Genomic DNA, 15,515 nt, shown 5'->3' on the forward strand with positions numbered 1-15,515 from the left:
ACAAAAAGCAGAGTTTTTAAAAGTCTGTTGCAAAACATCCATGTTAGTGTGGACAGGGCCTCAGTTGTGATATTTTAATGTGAATGACTCGAATTCAAACTTTTAGTAACAAACTGCATGGCTTTATGCATGTCTCACCTATTCTGATTAGGTTAAGCTGCAGCCTAAAGGACGAAGTGTGATGCTGGATGCTGATAGAGGAGAAAAAGCAGAGTTCATCTAAGACAGTGTTTCTCAATTCCGGTCCTCACGACCCCCTGCCCTGCATGTTTTAGATGTTTCCCTTCTGCCACACACCTGGATTCAATATTTTGGTGATTAACAGGCCTCTGCAGTACTTGAAGGTCATGCAATCATTTGAATCAGCTGTTCTGGAGTAGAGGCACATCTAAAACATGCAGAGCAGGGGGGCCTGAGGACTGGAATTGAGAAGCACTGATCTAAGAGCAAGATTAAAGCCAGCATGTGTGGAATTATCCTTCAGTTCATCTTCAACATCATAGACGAGGTCAGCATCTGGAAATAATGAGCAGTAAAAGCCTCATCAGCCAGCTGATAGCAGAGCACCTATACCACAAAGGACAAACTCCAACTATTTCTGCTTGAAAAGACCAGAAAATTGTTTGCAATCAAGCACCGATTCTAAACAATGAACGAAACCTTAAACAACTGCTATTTAAATTGCATAGGCATGATCTGAGATTTCCATTAGATTTTACTTGGCAAAGGTTGCTATGACACTGAAAGACTGAATATTGCTGTCAGGTTTATGTCTGTTCACTCCAGTCCATGTAGACCAGGAGAGTTTACAACCATCCCCCATGGGCCTTTTGAGGGGGATGACTTTAAATCTGGTTCTTCTATAAGCAAAGCAAGAACCATGTCCACATTTTCAGCACAAAATCAAACTTGTTCCCATTGCAGGTTTGATGATGAAGGCTATTCATCATCATCCTGTCTGTTTTGCTAATGGACAGGGTCCCAAGTTTCAGTCATGGAGAGAAAGGCTTCTGGTTCAGGAAACTCTGATGTAGTTCTCTTGGCATCTACATGCCATGGCTATCAGCAAGCACTGGAGCAGTTGTGCAGCTGTCAGGATAAGACTCAGTTTGTCTATGTCTGAGACTGTGATTCATAAACTAAATAGGGTGGACTACTTTGTTTGGGATGACGGTCAGTCTTTCACTCAGCTGGAGAAGAATCTTGGGGTCCTTTTTAAGACCGATGGCATGATGGAGCAGGAGATCGATACGTTAATTGGGGACAAATCAAGTCAAAATGCAGATGCTGCATTTATTGTTGTGGCAAAGAAAAAGTTGACCAAAAGGCAAGGTTCTTTAAATACCCCCATCTGTTAGACTCCAAAACAACAAAATTAAGGCTCCACGCAGCTGAAACGAGCTTCCTCTACATCAGAAGGACTCGGTCGTGGTTCCTCAGGCAACTGATAAGGAAGCCTCTGTACCTCCCTATAGAGGTTTTCCAGGACCATCCCACAGGATGGAGACCTACAACCTGCTGGAGGGGTACATACGTCCCTCAAGGTCTGTAAATACCTTGCATTCGCCAGAATAAGCAGAAGATTGTCATTAGACAGAGGAATGTATGGATAAGTGAAAATGCTACCCCGGCGGTCTGATCTCTAATAGAAAAATATCGATGGATAATTGGATGAATGAATACCAAATGTTTTTTTTTTTGACATGAGAAAGAAGACTGGTTCCAAATGCAGAATTTGTTCATCTCCTAAACTGCACCAATTTGGCACAAATGACATAAACATTGACGAAAAGATAAGTCGTTCCCGATATTCTGCCTGCATTCTTCTGGAAAAGCCATTAAAACACAATCAAGGTATTTTTGTTTACCAGAAATCTTGTCTAAACACCTTATCAACAGCAAGTCAAAGCAAAAATCACTCCTATTCAAAAATGAACAACTGGAAGACAAACCAAGCGAGATTTGAACAGCGTACAAAAGGAAAGGACCGTCATAAATCTGAAGATACTGTCGGCAATGTCTTATATTCCATTATTTGGACAATTTGGCAGCAAAAGATGGAAGTCCAGGTCAAGGACCACAAAGTGAGACTAAAAGATTTGTCACGGCATATCATCACTGGCTCCGACACACATTCTTTCACTTTGGGGGCTCAAAAACGTCTCTCCTTCTCCTCCTCCTCATGTTCTTCCAGCAGCCTTCCTCCCCATCACTCTTCACTTCCCACCTCCATGTCAGATGGATGTATCCATTCCAAAATCTCTGTCCAAACCACAAAGGTCATTTATGACTCACTAATTACACACTGGAGTAGCTCAAATGAATTTTCAGCACTGTAACGTGCCTCAGGATATTAACCAATCCCAAGGATCGAGTCTGTCTTAAAGAGTGGAAAATATTATTGTGCAGAACAGAACAGGTGTTTTGGAGAAAACAGCAGCTAAGACAGATTCAAGTGAAATGTATCCCCCATGTTGCATGAGTTGGAACTACTTTTAGGCTACTTGTTTAATCTTCTCTGTGACAGAACAGACTCTCAGGCTGCTCTGAAAATAGGACATACCTGCTACAGTCCCTTGAGTAACAAGGTCAGGGGAGAGTTATCTTTGCTCTCCAGAGGCGCCTGTTAAAATAAAGAGACTAAAAGATGGGCACAATTCTTCCAAATGTAGACATTTTTACAACAGGCAGGTTGTGGATTCCCAGCGTTGCATTGCGTGGTTGGTGGTCAGTCACAGGGGCAGATTCAGCTGTTGCCCATGTGGGGGGGCTGTCTACAGGATCAGGCCTGTCGACGCGTACGGACAGCAAGAACAACAAATCAGCTCTTAGATTTCAGCAAGCTGTTTGAGGAGCAGGATAGATGCTGCCTCTGTCAGTCACATTAGGGTTGTGTTGAACATCAGAGGCGAGTTTTGAACTAGCTAGCAGAAAGAAACTTGACTTTCCCAACAGCTGCAATGGTCCATCCGCCTAACATCCCACACACAAACACTTATTCCAGGAATTTGTTGATTTGCCCTCTGCTTCCTTTAAGAAACACTCATACTTCTTTCTGACCAGTTTAAATGCCTGACTCCATGTTTTGAGTAGCAAACAAATTCTTGAGAAATTTCCTTAGGATATTGCCTCTTATGTTCGCCTTTTCCGATGTCAGCCTGACCTGCTACGGGTCAAAGGTTATCATATATTTGGGTACATCTTTCCTTGACCCTGATCTGTTTCTTCTGATCTTCCATCGGTGTCACGTGTCTCTACATTTTGATGTCGAAGTCAAACAAACTGAAGCCCTTTATGGAAATTGCAAGGATCATATTAGATTTTCTGCTAAATTTAACATCAGCTTGTGAGCTTAGTTAGGTCTGAGACAACCGTCCCACTGTGCAGGAGAGCAGCTCGGGATTGATGAGAGGCCTGAGTGGATCACAAACCTCCTGCTGTGGACCTCCCATGGGTGGACGGGAACACATTCAGCTCACAACAATAAATCCAGAATGTTAAAATACTCCAGTTTCACTGCTGTCGTCTGATTAGCAACAAGTTATTTGGACGGATACCAGCGTCTGTCCAGATGTTCTGTGTCTGTTGCATGTTTGTGGACAAAAACAAGAGAGCTGCTCTTTGCCACTTGATATGTTTTATTACTTTAGTCTGTCAGGAATTCAAATGGATTATCATAATTGATGTCTACAGTGACTGAAAGGTCAGCATTCAGTCTTTTTGAGTCTATAAATTATAGTAAAATGTTAGTAACTTGAATTAAAAGTTCAGCTGTCCTAGTTGGATTTCCCTGACTTTTCATCCGTAAGCTAAAGCTGCAGTTTGCAAAGAGTTTCCAAAGGATCACAAGAATCAGTCCACTATTTCCAAGGGTTACGGACCACAACCACCTGCAAAGAGCTGAAATCGGTGAATATTTGTCTATAGTAGTTGGTCAAACACCAAATATATTTTAACATGCAGTAATAGACACATGGAAACCATCTTAGCATTAAAATAATGTACAAGTCTTCCTTATCGCTGATCCTGGGGTGTACAGCCAATCAGCAGCAAGGAATAAAAATGCCACTCGGGATTGGCTGGTTTGCAAATGTCAGTCAATGGTTTGTCAAGACATTTTCGATATCCTCTACATAGAAAAATTAGCAAATAGGTCAATTTTCCATGAATAATTTTGAATTAAGTTCCACATAAAAATACTGAACTGTGAAAGCCGGGGGATCCACGCAACAAACTTTTGCAACCAGGTACATTGAGCTTTTTATTCTTTAGATTATGCCATCTTGTAGGTTTATTTGTTTTTCAGATGAACTGTGCAGAACAAATGTATTATATGTGGCAATTGAAATTATTATTATGATCTTATTTTTTTACAGTGTAGAATTCCTTCAAAATCTTCCAGGGGTTCAGAAATTATGAGTCAGTATTCACTCTTAATGAAACACTAATTATATGACCATGTAAAAAAAACCAAAAAACTAATTAATTCACTGCAATAGGGAAAAAATGCATCATGTGGTAAGAACTAAATATTGCATTCAGTGTTATACATGCTGTGTTAGTCATGTTTCAGAGGAAATGGGGTGAATTTTTCCCCTTTTCTCCCCATTCCTTCATTTACTCAGTACTCTATTTTCTTCCCAGAGCAGAGAGCAATTCTTCTCTTTCCAGGAAAAAGTTTGGATAAGGAAGACTTGTGAGACAGCTGTTGGCATCGTGTCCAACTTATTCAGAGTTGTGTTCAAAGATTGAAGTTTGAGAAATGGGCTTACTACCTTCTCCTATGAGGCCAAAGAGGACGCCATGAAGAGAGTTATAATGCTACCTTTTGTGTTGCTTATTCGCATGTCTACTAATTAGAAATGTGTGTATACTGGCCCAAAAATAAAGAAATATTATAATCTTTTCTTAATGAGTCTGGACATATTTTTAACATCTGTAGTTCAACGTCCTGCATACTTGGACTGGTTAGACAATTCAAGATTAAGGCTAACTTTATTCTGGTTTTTTTTCACATTGCAGCTAAGATTGAAGCATTTTTTTTCCGATACATTGTTATACACAGGCACAGGATGGGCATTGTTGAGGAGGAGGGTGATGCATTGTTATGTGCAGAAGGTGGGGCTCAGCAGGGCGCCGGTCAAGGGCAGTTCCTGTATGAATGGGGCCTGGTTGAACCTCTGTATCCTACCATAAAAAAAAGATATCAGTTTTATCACAATTTTAAATGGATTTCATAATTCCCAAACTGTATTCTGTAAACCAGTGGTTCCCAAACTTTTTCTTCTGCGCCCCCCAGTGGTTTCCAAACATTTTCTGGGGTCCCCTATGGATTACAAATGGCTGTCTGGTTGAACGACGCTGTGGGGGTGTGGGGGGGTTTCTTAGAGACTCCCTGTCTCTAAGAACAAGGAGGGGCGGGGGGGACCGACTTTTTTGGTGGCAAAATAAATGTACGTAGCTGAACATAGACAACAAAATCAGTAACCTACAGGCTACTTGTTAAGCTTAAGGTGATGTATTAGCTAGTCATCTTTTAGCTAACATTACCTGCATCCAACAGCTTTACTCAACTCAGTCGGTTAGTTTGGAGGGAAAAACTGTGAAAAGTTCTTTGCGTTTTTGCTGGTTTGCTGCCGTGATTCTAACACAAACCTGCGTAGCTCTGCACAGCAGCAGCAGGTCTCCTTCACTGGTCTAAACCCAGGGCGAGCATTGTAGCGCTCATGTTGCGTTTAAAGGCGGCTCGGAAAAACAGGTTACCACATGTTAAGAACGGATTAAACAGTTTTAACTGCTGATAAAACTGACAGAGGACACAAATATGGGAAGTGTGGAAGCCTCTACTGTATCAAATTGACATAGGAATAACAGAGAGTTGGCCATTCTAAGGTAAAAACCCAGCGCATACAGCATTCATGTTTTGTTTTTTTTTTTCATCCAGACGGCTGCCCGCGCCCCCTCTAGGGGGCACGCCCTACAGTTTGGGAACCTCTGACGTTCCCAAGCATCAGAGGTTGGACATGCAGTAGGATTTCTTGTTGTCAGCTTAAAATGGCCCAATTGTGAATTAAACAAATGTCTGTAAAAGTGATCTAAGGCCCATTTATTTTACATGGGAAGTTGAATATCATCAATGCTAACCTGTCTTTAAAAAATCTGCTATGTGTAGTATATAAGGACTAAAGCTTATATTTTGAACTAGCGATGACCAAAATAAGTAAAAAACTGAGATGTAAACTTTTAGTGTTGCACCAAATCAAAAGCTTTAATCAGAGAGCATCACTGGCATCACTGCCATATTTTCTTCTACCGCTTACTCTCTGCACAAAACATGGAGGCACCTCATTCCCATTGAATGCAAATAAAACAAGAGCAATAAGAACAATCATTTGGGGCACGGCTAACTCAGAACCAAGCTAAAAATGAACACTCCTGGCACCCTATGTGGCGAGTCATGTCTCCCACAACAAGAAACACTGCTGGTACTGTTCGTGAAAGAACTACCACTCAATGTAAGCACTGGATGTAAACTGTGAACTGTGAAAGCTACACAGAACATTGCTTCAATTCATATTCACAACAAATCAACATGATGTAAAACAAACATTTACACAGAGTTAATCATTCCATGCCAGCTAATAAGAAAGAAGGATAACGTCCACTAAATCTAAGTTATCTGAACATTATAGCACAGAGTAACAGGGTAATTAATTTTTTTTTTCTACAGTGTATCCAAGATCAAAACATCAATTAAAAAAAAAAAAAAAAGAATTGAACTATCCCTAAAACAACAACAGTCAGATCTGCACACAGTTTTCTGCGTCCCTTATTGCTTTGCCAGACCTTTCTAAAGAACAATCTAGTCCCACACAGAAACTTCAGCTACTGGAGGCGTTTGCCCCACCCTGTGCCCTCCTCCTTCTCCTTCCCTCTAGTTCCCTCCAACAGAGGTGGAGGAACCAGAGCTCAGTAGATCTCACGAAGTTTCACAACAGTAAAACGAAGCATGTTGCTAACATAATAACTCTGTTGTATTTTGAATAAAATGGCCATACACTTCTGCACACAAATATGGTTTTAGTATCGAGGGGCCCCTAAGGTGAAACACTTGAATGCCCCTTAAAATCTTTTTACTTGTTTAGTGATAGGAGCATACGGCTGGATATAAAAGCTTTAATGTAGACTTAACTGATGCCACTTAATATATATTTTTAGCACAAGTTTCCATCTGAGTTCAACACAAACTTGCATGGACTCACCTCAGCCCGCGTCAGGTCTAAGCTGCAGTAGAGAGCCGCCAGCAGCAGCAGCAGCAGCAGCGGTGACAGCATCGTGTGAAACTGCGGCGCGCTCAGTCAGCCCCTGTAGCCCGCTCCTCTGCCTCTGTCCTCGGTTAACTCGCGGCTTATCTGCGGAGCACGAACGGTGCGTTCAGCTGCATCTTTGTCTGAGACGATGTGAACTTCTGATCAATGCAACTTGCTCCTTGTTCCCGCTGCACCACACCTCCCACCTTCCTCCAAAACGACCACCCTCTCGTCCGGACAGACAGAGTCTAAACCTTGTTGTTACAAACACTCTGACTTTTCTCTGTACGGAGAGGAACTGCTCGGGACACTTTGGGGGCTTTATTTTTGCGGGATTTTCTAGGGCAGTTTTTATCACTTTGGTGACGGGGCCGGTGACTTCTCTGGCTCTGGAACCGGAGCATCTCTCCAGCCCGTGATACCTCTACTCCATTACGCGCGTAACAGAGGCGGCCGTAAGTTGTGCAGGTTTATAAAACTGTTTATTTATACCACTGGATTAAAGAAAACATGCGTATCTTTTGCGTTACTGCAAACTAGAGTGCTTGTTTTTGCACCGGGGAACATTTGAGAGATGATTGGACTAAGAGATAAATGTTTCTGACTGCTTAGATTTGTGGATATTATGCATTTTTCAACCATTTATAAACACTAGTTGCTTCTGCTTGCAACAGGTTGAGTAAACATGCTTTAAGTGAGCCTTCAAAGGTGAAGAAGCGGCGCGGGACTTGAGTTTGCGCACCGCATGAGCGCGACCATGCAAAGGCAGCAGGATAGAGAGCATACAAATCTGAGGTAAGCGCATCATTAACAGCTTCCAGAATTTAAAATAAGCGCAATATTTTCCATTGGGTTTCATAAGAGTGTGTTTTCATCAACAGGGTGCTGCGTCTCTGCCTCTTCCTCGCCGCCCTCGCCTGGACAGTGCAGGCTGTAAGTTTTATTTCCCACATATTCATGATTTTTTTTTTTCACTACAAAAATGCTGCCTGGTTGCAGTTACGACAGAAAATCAATCCCATCCCTCTGGGTTGGGTTTGTCCTGGTTGGAACTGTTCAGATTTTTCAGCGTGTGTTTCCAGTGGGAGTGTCTGGTGTGGTCTGGGTTGGGGAGTTCCTTCTGTAGGAGGGCTCTTCTGTTTCTTCTTGGCATGACTGGTTCAGAAAACATCAACAAAAGATAAAAGTTGCTGCAAAAGTGAGTCACTTTGCCGTTCAGCGGCAGAATATTGTAATTTTGAGGTTCTTAACAAGGGAAAGAGAAAAAAACAAAAAACTAAAATGAGATCCTGCAGGGTGGTTATGTTGTGCCATTCCTGACCTCTTGACCTGGCACAGAGGGGGGCGAAGGGAAGGTCATAACCTCTGCCTCCTGCATGGTAACTTGCTGAGTTTTTTTAGTGTATGCATTCTCGGAGGTAAATGAAGACTTTTAAATAAAATGTATTTCCATTCTCTTGTCCTTTTAGGTCCTTTATAACACTTTTGAAATAACCTTGTAAAAGTTTGGGCTTAAATTTAATCAAGAGGCTGTTGTATGACTTTAAACTGCAAAATGTTGCTGAAATAAAACAACAATTGTGTTTAATTACCTCTTCAGCAATTAACCTCGACAAGGTTTTGCAAGACAGTAGCCTTCAGAGACTGGGGTTTGAGATGCCTGATCTACAGTATGGACATTACGTTGTGTCTTCAGTTAATACCATCACTAGCTTCATAAGAGTTAAATGGTCATAACTCAGGTCAGAAACACCACCAATAAAAACAAGAGCTAACATAAAATGGTACAACTTGGGGAAAATAAGCATCAATCAAACCATGTATTGTATTGAGGGGAAATGTTTCACACATACCAGTAAAGTGTGTTGGAAAAAATGGTAGACTTGTGAATTATTTCCAAACCTGGAGAGTAAAATGCCAGCTGCTGTCATTTTGAGTTTATATAAATCATCTGAGTCGTTATCCATCGTCTAACATTATCTCGTTAGATGATGGACGTCTATTATCTGAGTAGACATCTTGCAATATGAAAGTTGTTGGTTCCATTTTAGCCTCTTCCTGTCACATGCTGATGCGTCTCTGGACAAGGCATGTCAGGACAAGTTCCCTACCAATCTGTGTATCAATTTATCAATATGCATGTGTGTTTGTGAGCGTGATTGGGCGGATCTGGCTGGAGTGTGAAGCGTTTTGAGTGTTTGGTGTGGCTAAAAAAGCTTTATATATTCAGATAAATGACCTGAATAAGCATTTTTTTAAATGCAAAACTTATTCAGGCATAAAAAAAAAAACCAGAGAGCTTACATCCCATATTTCAGGTGAATACCTCAAAACTATGTGTGCAAACAAGATCTTGCAATATGACAACGCCGTGTCATTTTTAGTCAAAACAAAGTCTGTCTTACTAATCATTCACTATCAGGAGAGAAATAGTCCCTGAGTTGCCCTGTTAGGTTGACAAAGATTGACTGGATGACACTCAGTTATAACAGGATGAAAAAAACACGACTAAGCAAACAAATCCTTTTAATAATTTGGAAGTACTTTGAGAATAATGCAGCTAAGTCTGCTGAAACATGGACTCCATTCTGCTCAGATCCTGTAAAACACAATTTGTAAAAAATAAAAAATATATATTTCTACTGTTCCCAGGAATGTGGTTAAAATAAACCTCATTCTAATAAACCCAAACCTCTCCTCATGAACTGGCTGCATTGTGTCGCCCCTCGCTATAAAAATAGATTGTAAAATGGAGACATACTCAAAAATGTACATTTTGTAGATTACTTCTACATATTTGACTTCCTATTGCACTGTAATAAAATAAAAGAGTTAGTTTGACTCCCTGTTGTCCTGTAGCTTTTATTAACTTTGCTCATCATCGAGCTCAACGTGACGCAGAAATCCACATGTGCTTTGTGTACTGACTAGCACCATGTGAATGTATTTGCTGTTTATTTGTGTCGGGTGTCAGCTGTCTGGTTGCTCTCCAAGTTATTTAATATCATACCCAAGGCTCTCAGATGAAAACTTATTTTCTTGAGTCTGATGAAAAGACCAGTTGTCCCCGGCTCTTATCAAATTTGCCTAGCTCTTGATTAGAAGCGTGTGACACAGCGCAGCTCCTCTGTGCGTTGTGTAGCATCTCTTTAGCACACCTGGGGTCAACTGGATAAATTTACTTTAGCACAACTCGTGCTCTTTCCAGACGGATTTAGCATCAAATGGATGACTATGAAAAGAGCTTAAGAACAGCTTCGTTTTCTTGGTGCGAACCGATTGTGTGTTACGAGATACGTGATGCAGTTAGACAAACAAACGATGCGTCTTCTCTGATGATTCCTGTCTGTCTCAGAATTTCTTACTTTGAAAGCTCCGCTTTTGAAATATGCTCCAGTTTAATATCAGACTTTAAATCTGACTCGTGGGACAGCTTCGCTTCTTTGAACCAAGCCAGTGTACAGCCATTTCCCACCGTCTGTTTCTGTGTGACAATTTAGATCTGGAATTCCTGCGCTCACTGAAGCTGCAGTTCTCCAGACATCTTTCTCATGGCTGTTCCAGTCGTGATTCTCACGTTTTTCTCGATCAGTAAAATCCCTGAGTTAGCAGGTGAGCGCCTAGACGGATGTTTTAGTTGATTGATCAGATCAAAATATTAGGTCTGTTGATCTTCATAGAGGCTTATAAACTTAAAAACATTTAAATAAGATGCCATAGAGACTGCTATTTATGCTGTTGCAGTTGGTTTTTGACACACAAAAAAATGAAATAGTAGTTGTTAAAAGATCAAAAATCAGTTTTTAGTTTTTCTGTTGCAGATAAATTATCAGTGCAGGATATTCGATGTAACATCGACAGACCAAAGAGAATGCTGATGAAATCTGAATTTCTTTGGCAAGCTTTAACAGAAATCTTGTTTAACGTAGATAATTATTTCTGTAGTTGTGTACTTTGATGCCTGGATACAAACCCCAACACTTTACTTTGAACGGAAATCTCTACATCAAAGTTTTCCTTATCGTAGTTTTTTTTTTAGGTCAGGCGTAATTTTGTTTTCTGACTATCTTCATTTGTCCCATAAGCAGCTTTTTATTTTTGCAAGAAGAGAAATAAATATTGACCTCTTTTTTTTTTTTATCACAAGACAAACCAAAAGTTATTGCCTTTGGTTATTATTATCAGAATTGACATTTTTTGACAATTTTTGGAGCTGATTAAGTTTTTATAATCCAACAGTGGGGATGAAAGGTCTGATCTAAGCCAGACATTGTCAGCCACCAGTTTCATTTCAGGGCTTGCGCGACAATAACTCCAACAAAAATGGCAAGCAGAAGTTTTCATCAGGTTTTATTTCCAGTTATTTTACAAGTTTCTTTTTTGTTTGTTTTGTTTTTTATTTATGACAGCAGTCTTATAACCCGAAATTTGTATTCAACAATTAAAACTTTATAAGATATAACTTGATACTTTCAGGTGAAAAGATATGTTTACATTGTAAAAATAGGTATAAAAAAAGGGAAAAGGGGAAAAATCTGGTTTGTAAGAAAACCACCTTTATGGATATTTGTGTCATTCGCATCACAGATTAGTTGAGGATTCAGATGGAACGGCGTAGCCAAAAGGTCGTGGTCTACGACTCTGCAGCATTTGGCTGAAGCTCATGCAGAAGATGTGTGCTGGGGATTTTTGGCCGAGCTCTTTGTTATCTTTCTTATGCAAATGAACAAAATACATTTAAATACTGTTTTCTTTTACTCAGATAAGGTAGAAACTGGAGTATCAGCTTAGAGAAACGTTTAGCAACCAGCCATCCAAAGCACACCAGGAGGTCTACCAATGAATGGCAGCCTTCCTGCTCAGAGCAGAGGACCAGAGTTTGCACAAACACTTGATTTCAGTTGTTGCCACCAAAGGAGGCACAACCAGTTTTTAGGTTGCACCAACCTGAGCCTTTTCACACAGGCTCAGGTTGGTTTAGAAAACTTTTCCTGTTGGCAAATGAAACATGACAACTACTACTTTTTGTATTTGCTGCATTTACCAGTAAATAAAATTGATTTGACTAAATGAAACCCTTAAAAGAATGCCAAAAAAATAGATGGTGTAAAAGCAGAAACAGATATCTGTAAGGAGGCAAACACTTCTTCACTGCAGCAATGGTTAACATCTTTTCTTACCTTTAATACTCTTAAACCTCTGAAACCGCACATTAAATTGGAGCTAAAACAGAAAAAGATTTGCCACGTCACTATAAAATGTATCCAAATACAGATGAACGTGTTTCATTCGTGTTTACGCATTCTTGATTAAGGCCACAACAGAAGTGCATAAACTGCAGCAATGTTTTAAAAAAATTTTAAGAGTAAGTTGCAATTAAGAAAAACTAAAATAGTGTATATGAAAATATTGTATGCAATGATTTCCTCAAACAGAAGAGGGAGACCAGGCTTCCACATCGACTGATTAATTGATGAATAAAAACTTTGAAGGTTTCCGAAAATGGATATTCAGCATTTCTCCAGCCGCTCAAATAAAATGAGTAATATAAAAATACTCAAACACAAGGTTCCATCTTTGCTGGATTGTTTAAAAAACTGTTGTGTGTTTTGTCCAGAAAGCATCAGAATCATTTCAGGATCTGATCTGAATCGGACCGAACAATCTGATTTCTGCAAGACTGAATAATTCACTGGATCACCTGATTTCAGTTTATAAGACTGCTGTCATAAAAAGTACTGCTAAAATAACTGGAAATAAAACCTCATAAAAACTTCTGCTTGCCATTCTTGTTGGAGTTATTGTCGCACAAGCCCTGAAATGAAACTGGTGGCTGACAACGTCTAGCTTAGATCAGACCTTACGCCCCCACTGTTGGATTATAAAAAACTTAGTCAGCTCCAAAAATTGTCAAAAAATATCAATTCTGATCTGCAATAACCAAAGGCAATTACTTTTTGAACTCAAATTTGATGGACAAAATAAAAACACACTGACTTTTAGTATTTTTGTATTTAGCTCCTAGGTTTGTCACATCCATCCAAATAAACATATCAAGCTCAAGTGGCCAAAGTTCAAGTTGATTTCTTTGATTGTTTTTGCAGCAATCCCTCCTCTGAGGAAGTACAGGACCTTTTTTTTTGCACTACGAATGTTTTTCTCACACTTTTCTGAACCCGCTGTTTGAAGTATGCTGCCCCTTTGAGCCAGATTCAATTTACACTGTATACTGTGGTGGGAAAACTGAATTATCAGACTCACAACGCTAAAAATTGATTGCATGTATGCATTTAACTCCCACCCGCAACTCACACACAAACAACATGCAGAAACATATCGTTTATCAGCGTCTGTTGGCAGAGGAAGGAAGGCTCTCGGGGCAGAAATGCTAACAGGATGCTTCATAACGTTTTGAGAGGCTTTGATGTGATTTCATGTGTTTGTGAATAGATTTCAAAATGTGCGTGAGAGTGTGTGCGTGGTGGAATTTGGGAGGCGATGCTGGCAGGGGACGTCTGACTGTGGAAATTCAGTCTGAGGAAGAGACATTTTTTGGCTGCGGTTTTCTACCTGGAAGCCTCGCAGCGACGTCTGCTTAAACAATTAACCTCCTCCCTCGTCTCTAAGTGGATGATTGTGATGGATGTTGTTCCTAGGTGTGCAGTTTTTGCTGCCACATGGTGAAAATAAATGCAGGTCAGAGTGGATTTTTTTATTTTTTATTTTTTGAACATCCATGCAATGTCAATTGCTCGCAGGTCAATTGACATTGACCTGCAGGTTTAAATCTCTCTCGGTGTGTGAAAGAGAGATGTTCATGCGATAGCCTCGCCCAGTGGAAAGCAGACACGTGACCGACCTGTTGAGTGTGACTGTTTTATCGGGGAGGAAGGTTCACCTCCGGGGCGAGGGGGCGATGTCTGCCTACGATAACAAAATGGAAACATGGCCAGAACAGTGGCTGTCACAATCAAGGGAAGAACCCATTGTGCTGCTATGCAGGAAGCTACAGCCTGGGATGAGAACAGTAGGGCTTCCCTGACATTGATATGTGTGTGTGTGTGTGTGTGTGGGTGTGTGTGTGTGTGTGTGTGTGTGTGTGTGTGTGTGCGTGCGCTAAACGCATCAATCCGTGTGTTGCACTGCAAGAGGCTGAAGCCTGGCAATTTGTTTCCACTCGTATATTTGGACACACGTCAGAGACGAACCCTGTGACCTCTCTGCATTTTTGCCTTTTTGATAAGCAAGCATGTGCTTGGATGTGTGTACGACTGCACACAATGTGTGTCTTTTGTTTGCATGTATCGTTAGCTCAGAGGTAACCTTTATTGTTTGGTAAAACGTGACTTTCTGGTGCTGATTGTTTGATTAGTCTCTGCTGCAATACTGCATTGTCAATCAGAGGAAAGACTTGTTGCACTTGGCCGCCGGCCCCACCGGTGTACAAATATCCTTCTTAAACAAGAATGCATGTGCAACGATGAACACCAAGCGCTACGGCGTAGATTGAGAAGGGCAAATAATGTGCGTTTGTATTGTTGGCAACTAGAAGAACAGAATTAGAAGTGGCTCTTCCTCATTAGCAGAATGCGTGAACCTCATTTTCCTCCTTGCGCGTGCAGAAGCTGTGGTATGTGTGTTTAAGTGTTTGGGCTCAGTGATGTTCGGCTTTATGGGAAACATCTTGAGTGCATGCAGAAATGTGCTAAAAGAAAATTGATCATTCAGAGGGGGCTACTAACAGGAAAAGGAAGAGGGGTGCGGTTACTGTCAGGCACGACCCCTGGTCAGTGTTTACTATGCCGTACATATATAGTGTAAACTCTGTCCAACAAGTTCTTTAGAACATGTTTCAGATGATACAGTGCAAAAGAAATCTCACTATTTTAACTTTTTCTCATCTCCTCACATTAGGAACATTAGTGAACAAACATCATTAATGTGCCTCAAGACATAACCTTATCGTTGTAGCAGCTAAAATCCTGTATTTTAGGCTATTGGCTGCTGTTCCTGGTAGGCGCTGGTTTTTACATGCACTCAATCTTCACTTTGACTTATATTAAAGTAACTTATTTTCCGTACAGTATCCATTGTCTTACTATTTCCGTTTAGATCCACATGAATCCGACATAAATCCAAATGAAGCACAATAGAAAACTGTTCCCATCACCAACACCTGAACAGAATCACATCAATTAATCCAAC

The 15,515-nt window shown here is 40.6% G+C and overlaps 2 protein-coding genes across 4 annotated transcripts in view; one reads left to right on the forward strand and one right to left on the reverse strand.

The window, feature by feature from the left end:
* The window catches only part of col4a1 (collagen, type IV, alpha 1), a 43,819-nt gene extending 36,365 nt beyond the window's left edge, over positions 1-7,454 (reverse strand). The window contains exon 1 of the mRNA XM_007555367.2: positions 7,263-7,454. Coding sequence (XP_007555429.1) covers positions 7,263-7,334 — 72 coding nt within the window. The 5' untranslated portion in view covers positions 7,335-7,454. The remainder of the gene's footprint in view (positions 1-7,262) is intronic.
* A 135-nt stretch (positions 7,455-7,589) lies between these two features.
* The window catches only part of col4a2 (collagen, type IV, alpha 2), a 54,735-nt gene continuing 46,809 nt past the window's right edge, over positions 7,590-15,515 (forward strand). For all 3 annotated transcript variants that reach the window (XM_016673122.1, XM_007555364.2, XM_007555366.2), the window contains exons 1-3: positions 7,590-7,765; positions 7,985-8,105; positions 8,192-8,243. In XM_016673122.1, the coding sequence (XP_016528608.1) occupies positions 8,056-8,105; positions 8,192-8,243 (102 nt within the window). In that variant the 5' untranslated portion in view covers positions 7,590-7,765; positions 7,985-8,055. The remainder of the gene's footprint in view (positions 7,766-7,984; positions 8,106-8,191; positions 8,244-15,515) is intronic.

This window comes from Poecilia formosa, unplaced genomic scaffold (genome assembly GCF_000485575.1).
Source record: "Poecilia formosa unplaced genomic scaffold, Poecilia_formosa-5.1.2 Scaffold70, whole genome shotgun sequence".
In the NCBI taxonomy this organism is placed as follows: Eukaryota; Metazoa; Chordata; class Actinopteri; order Cyprinodontiformes; family Poeciliidae; genus Poecilia; species Poecilia formosa.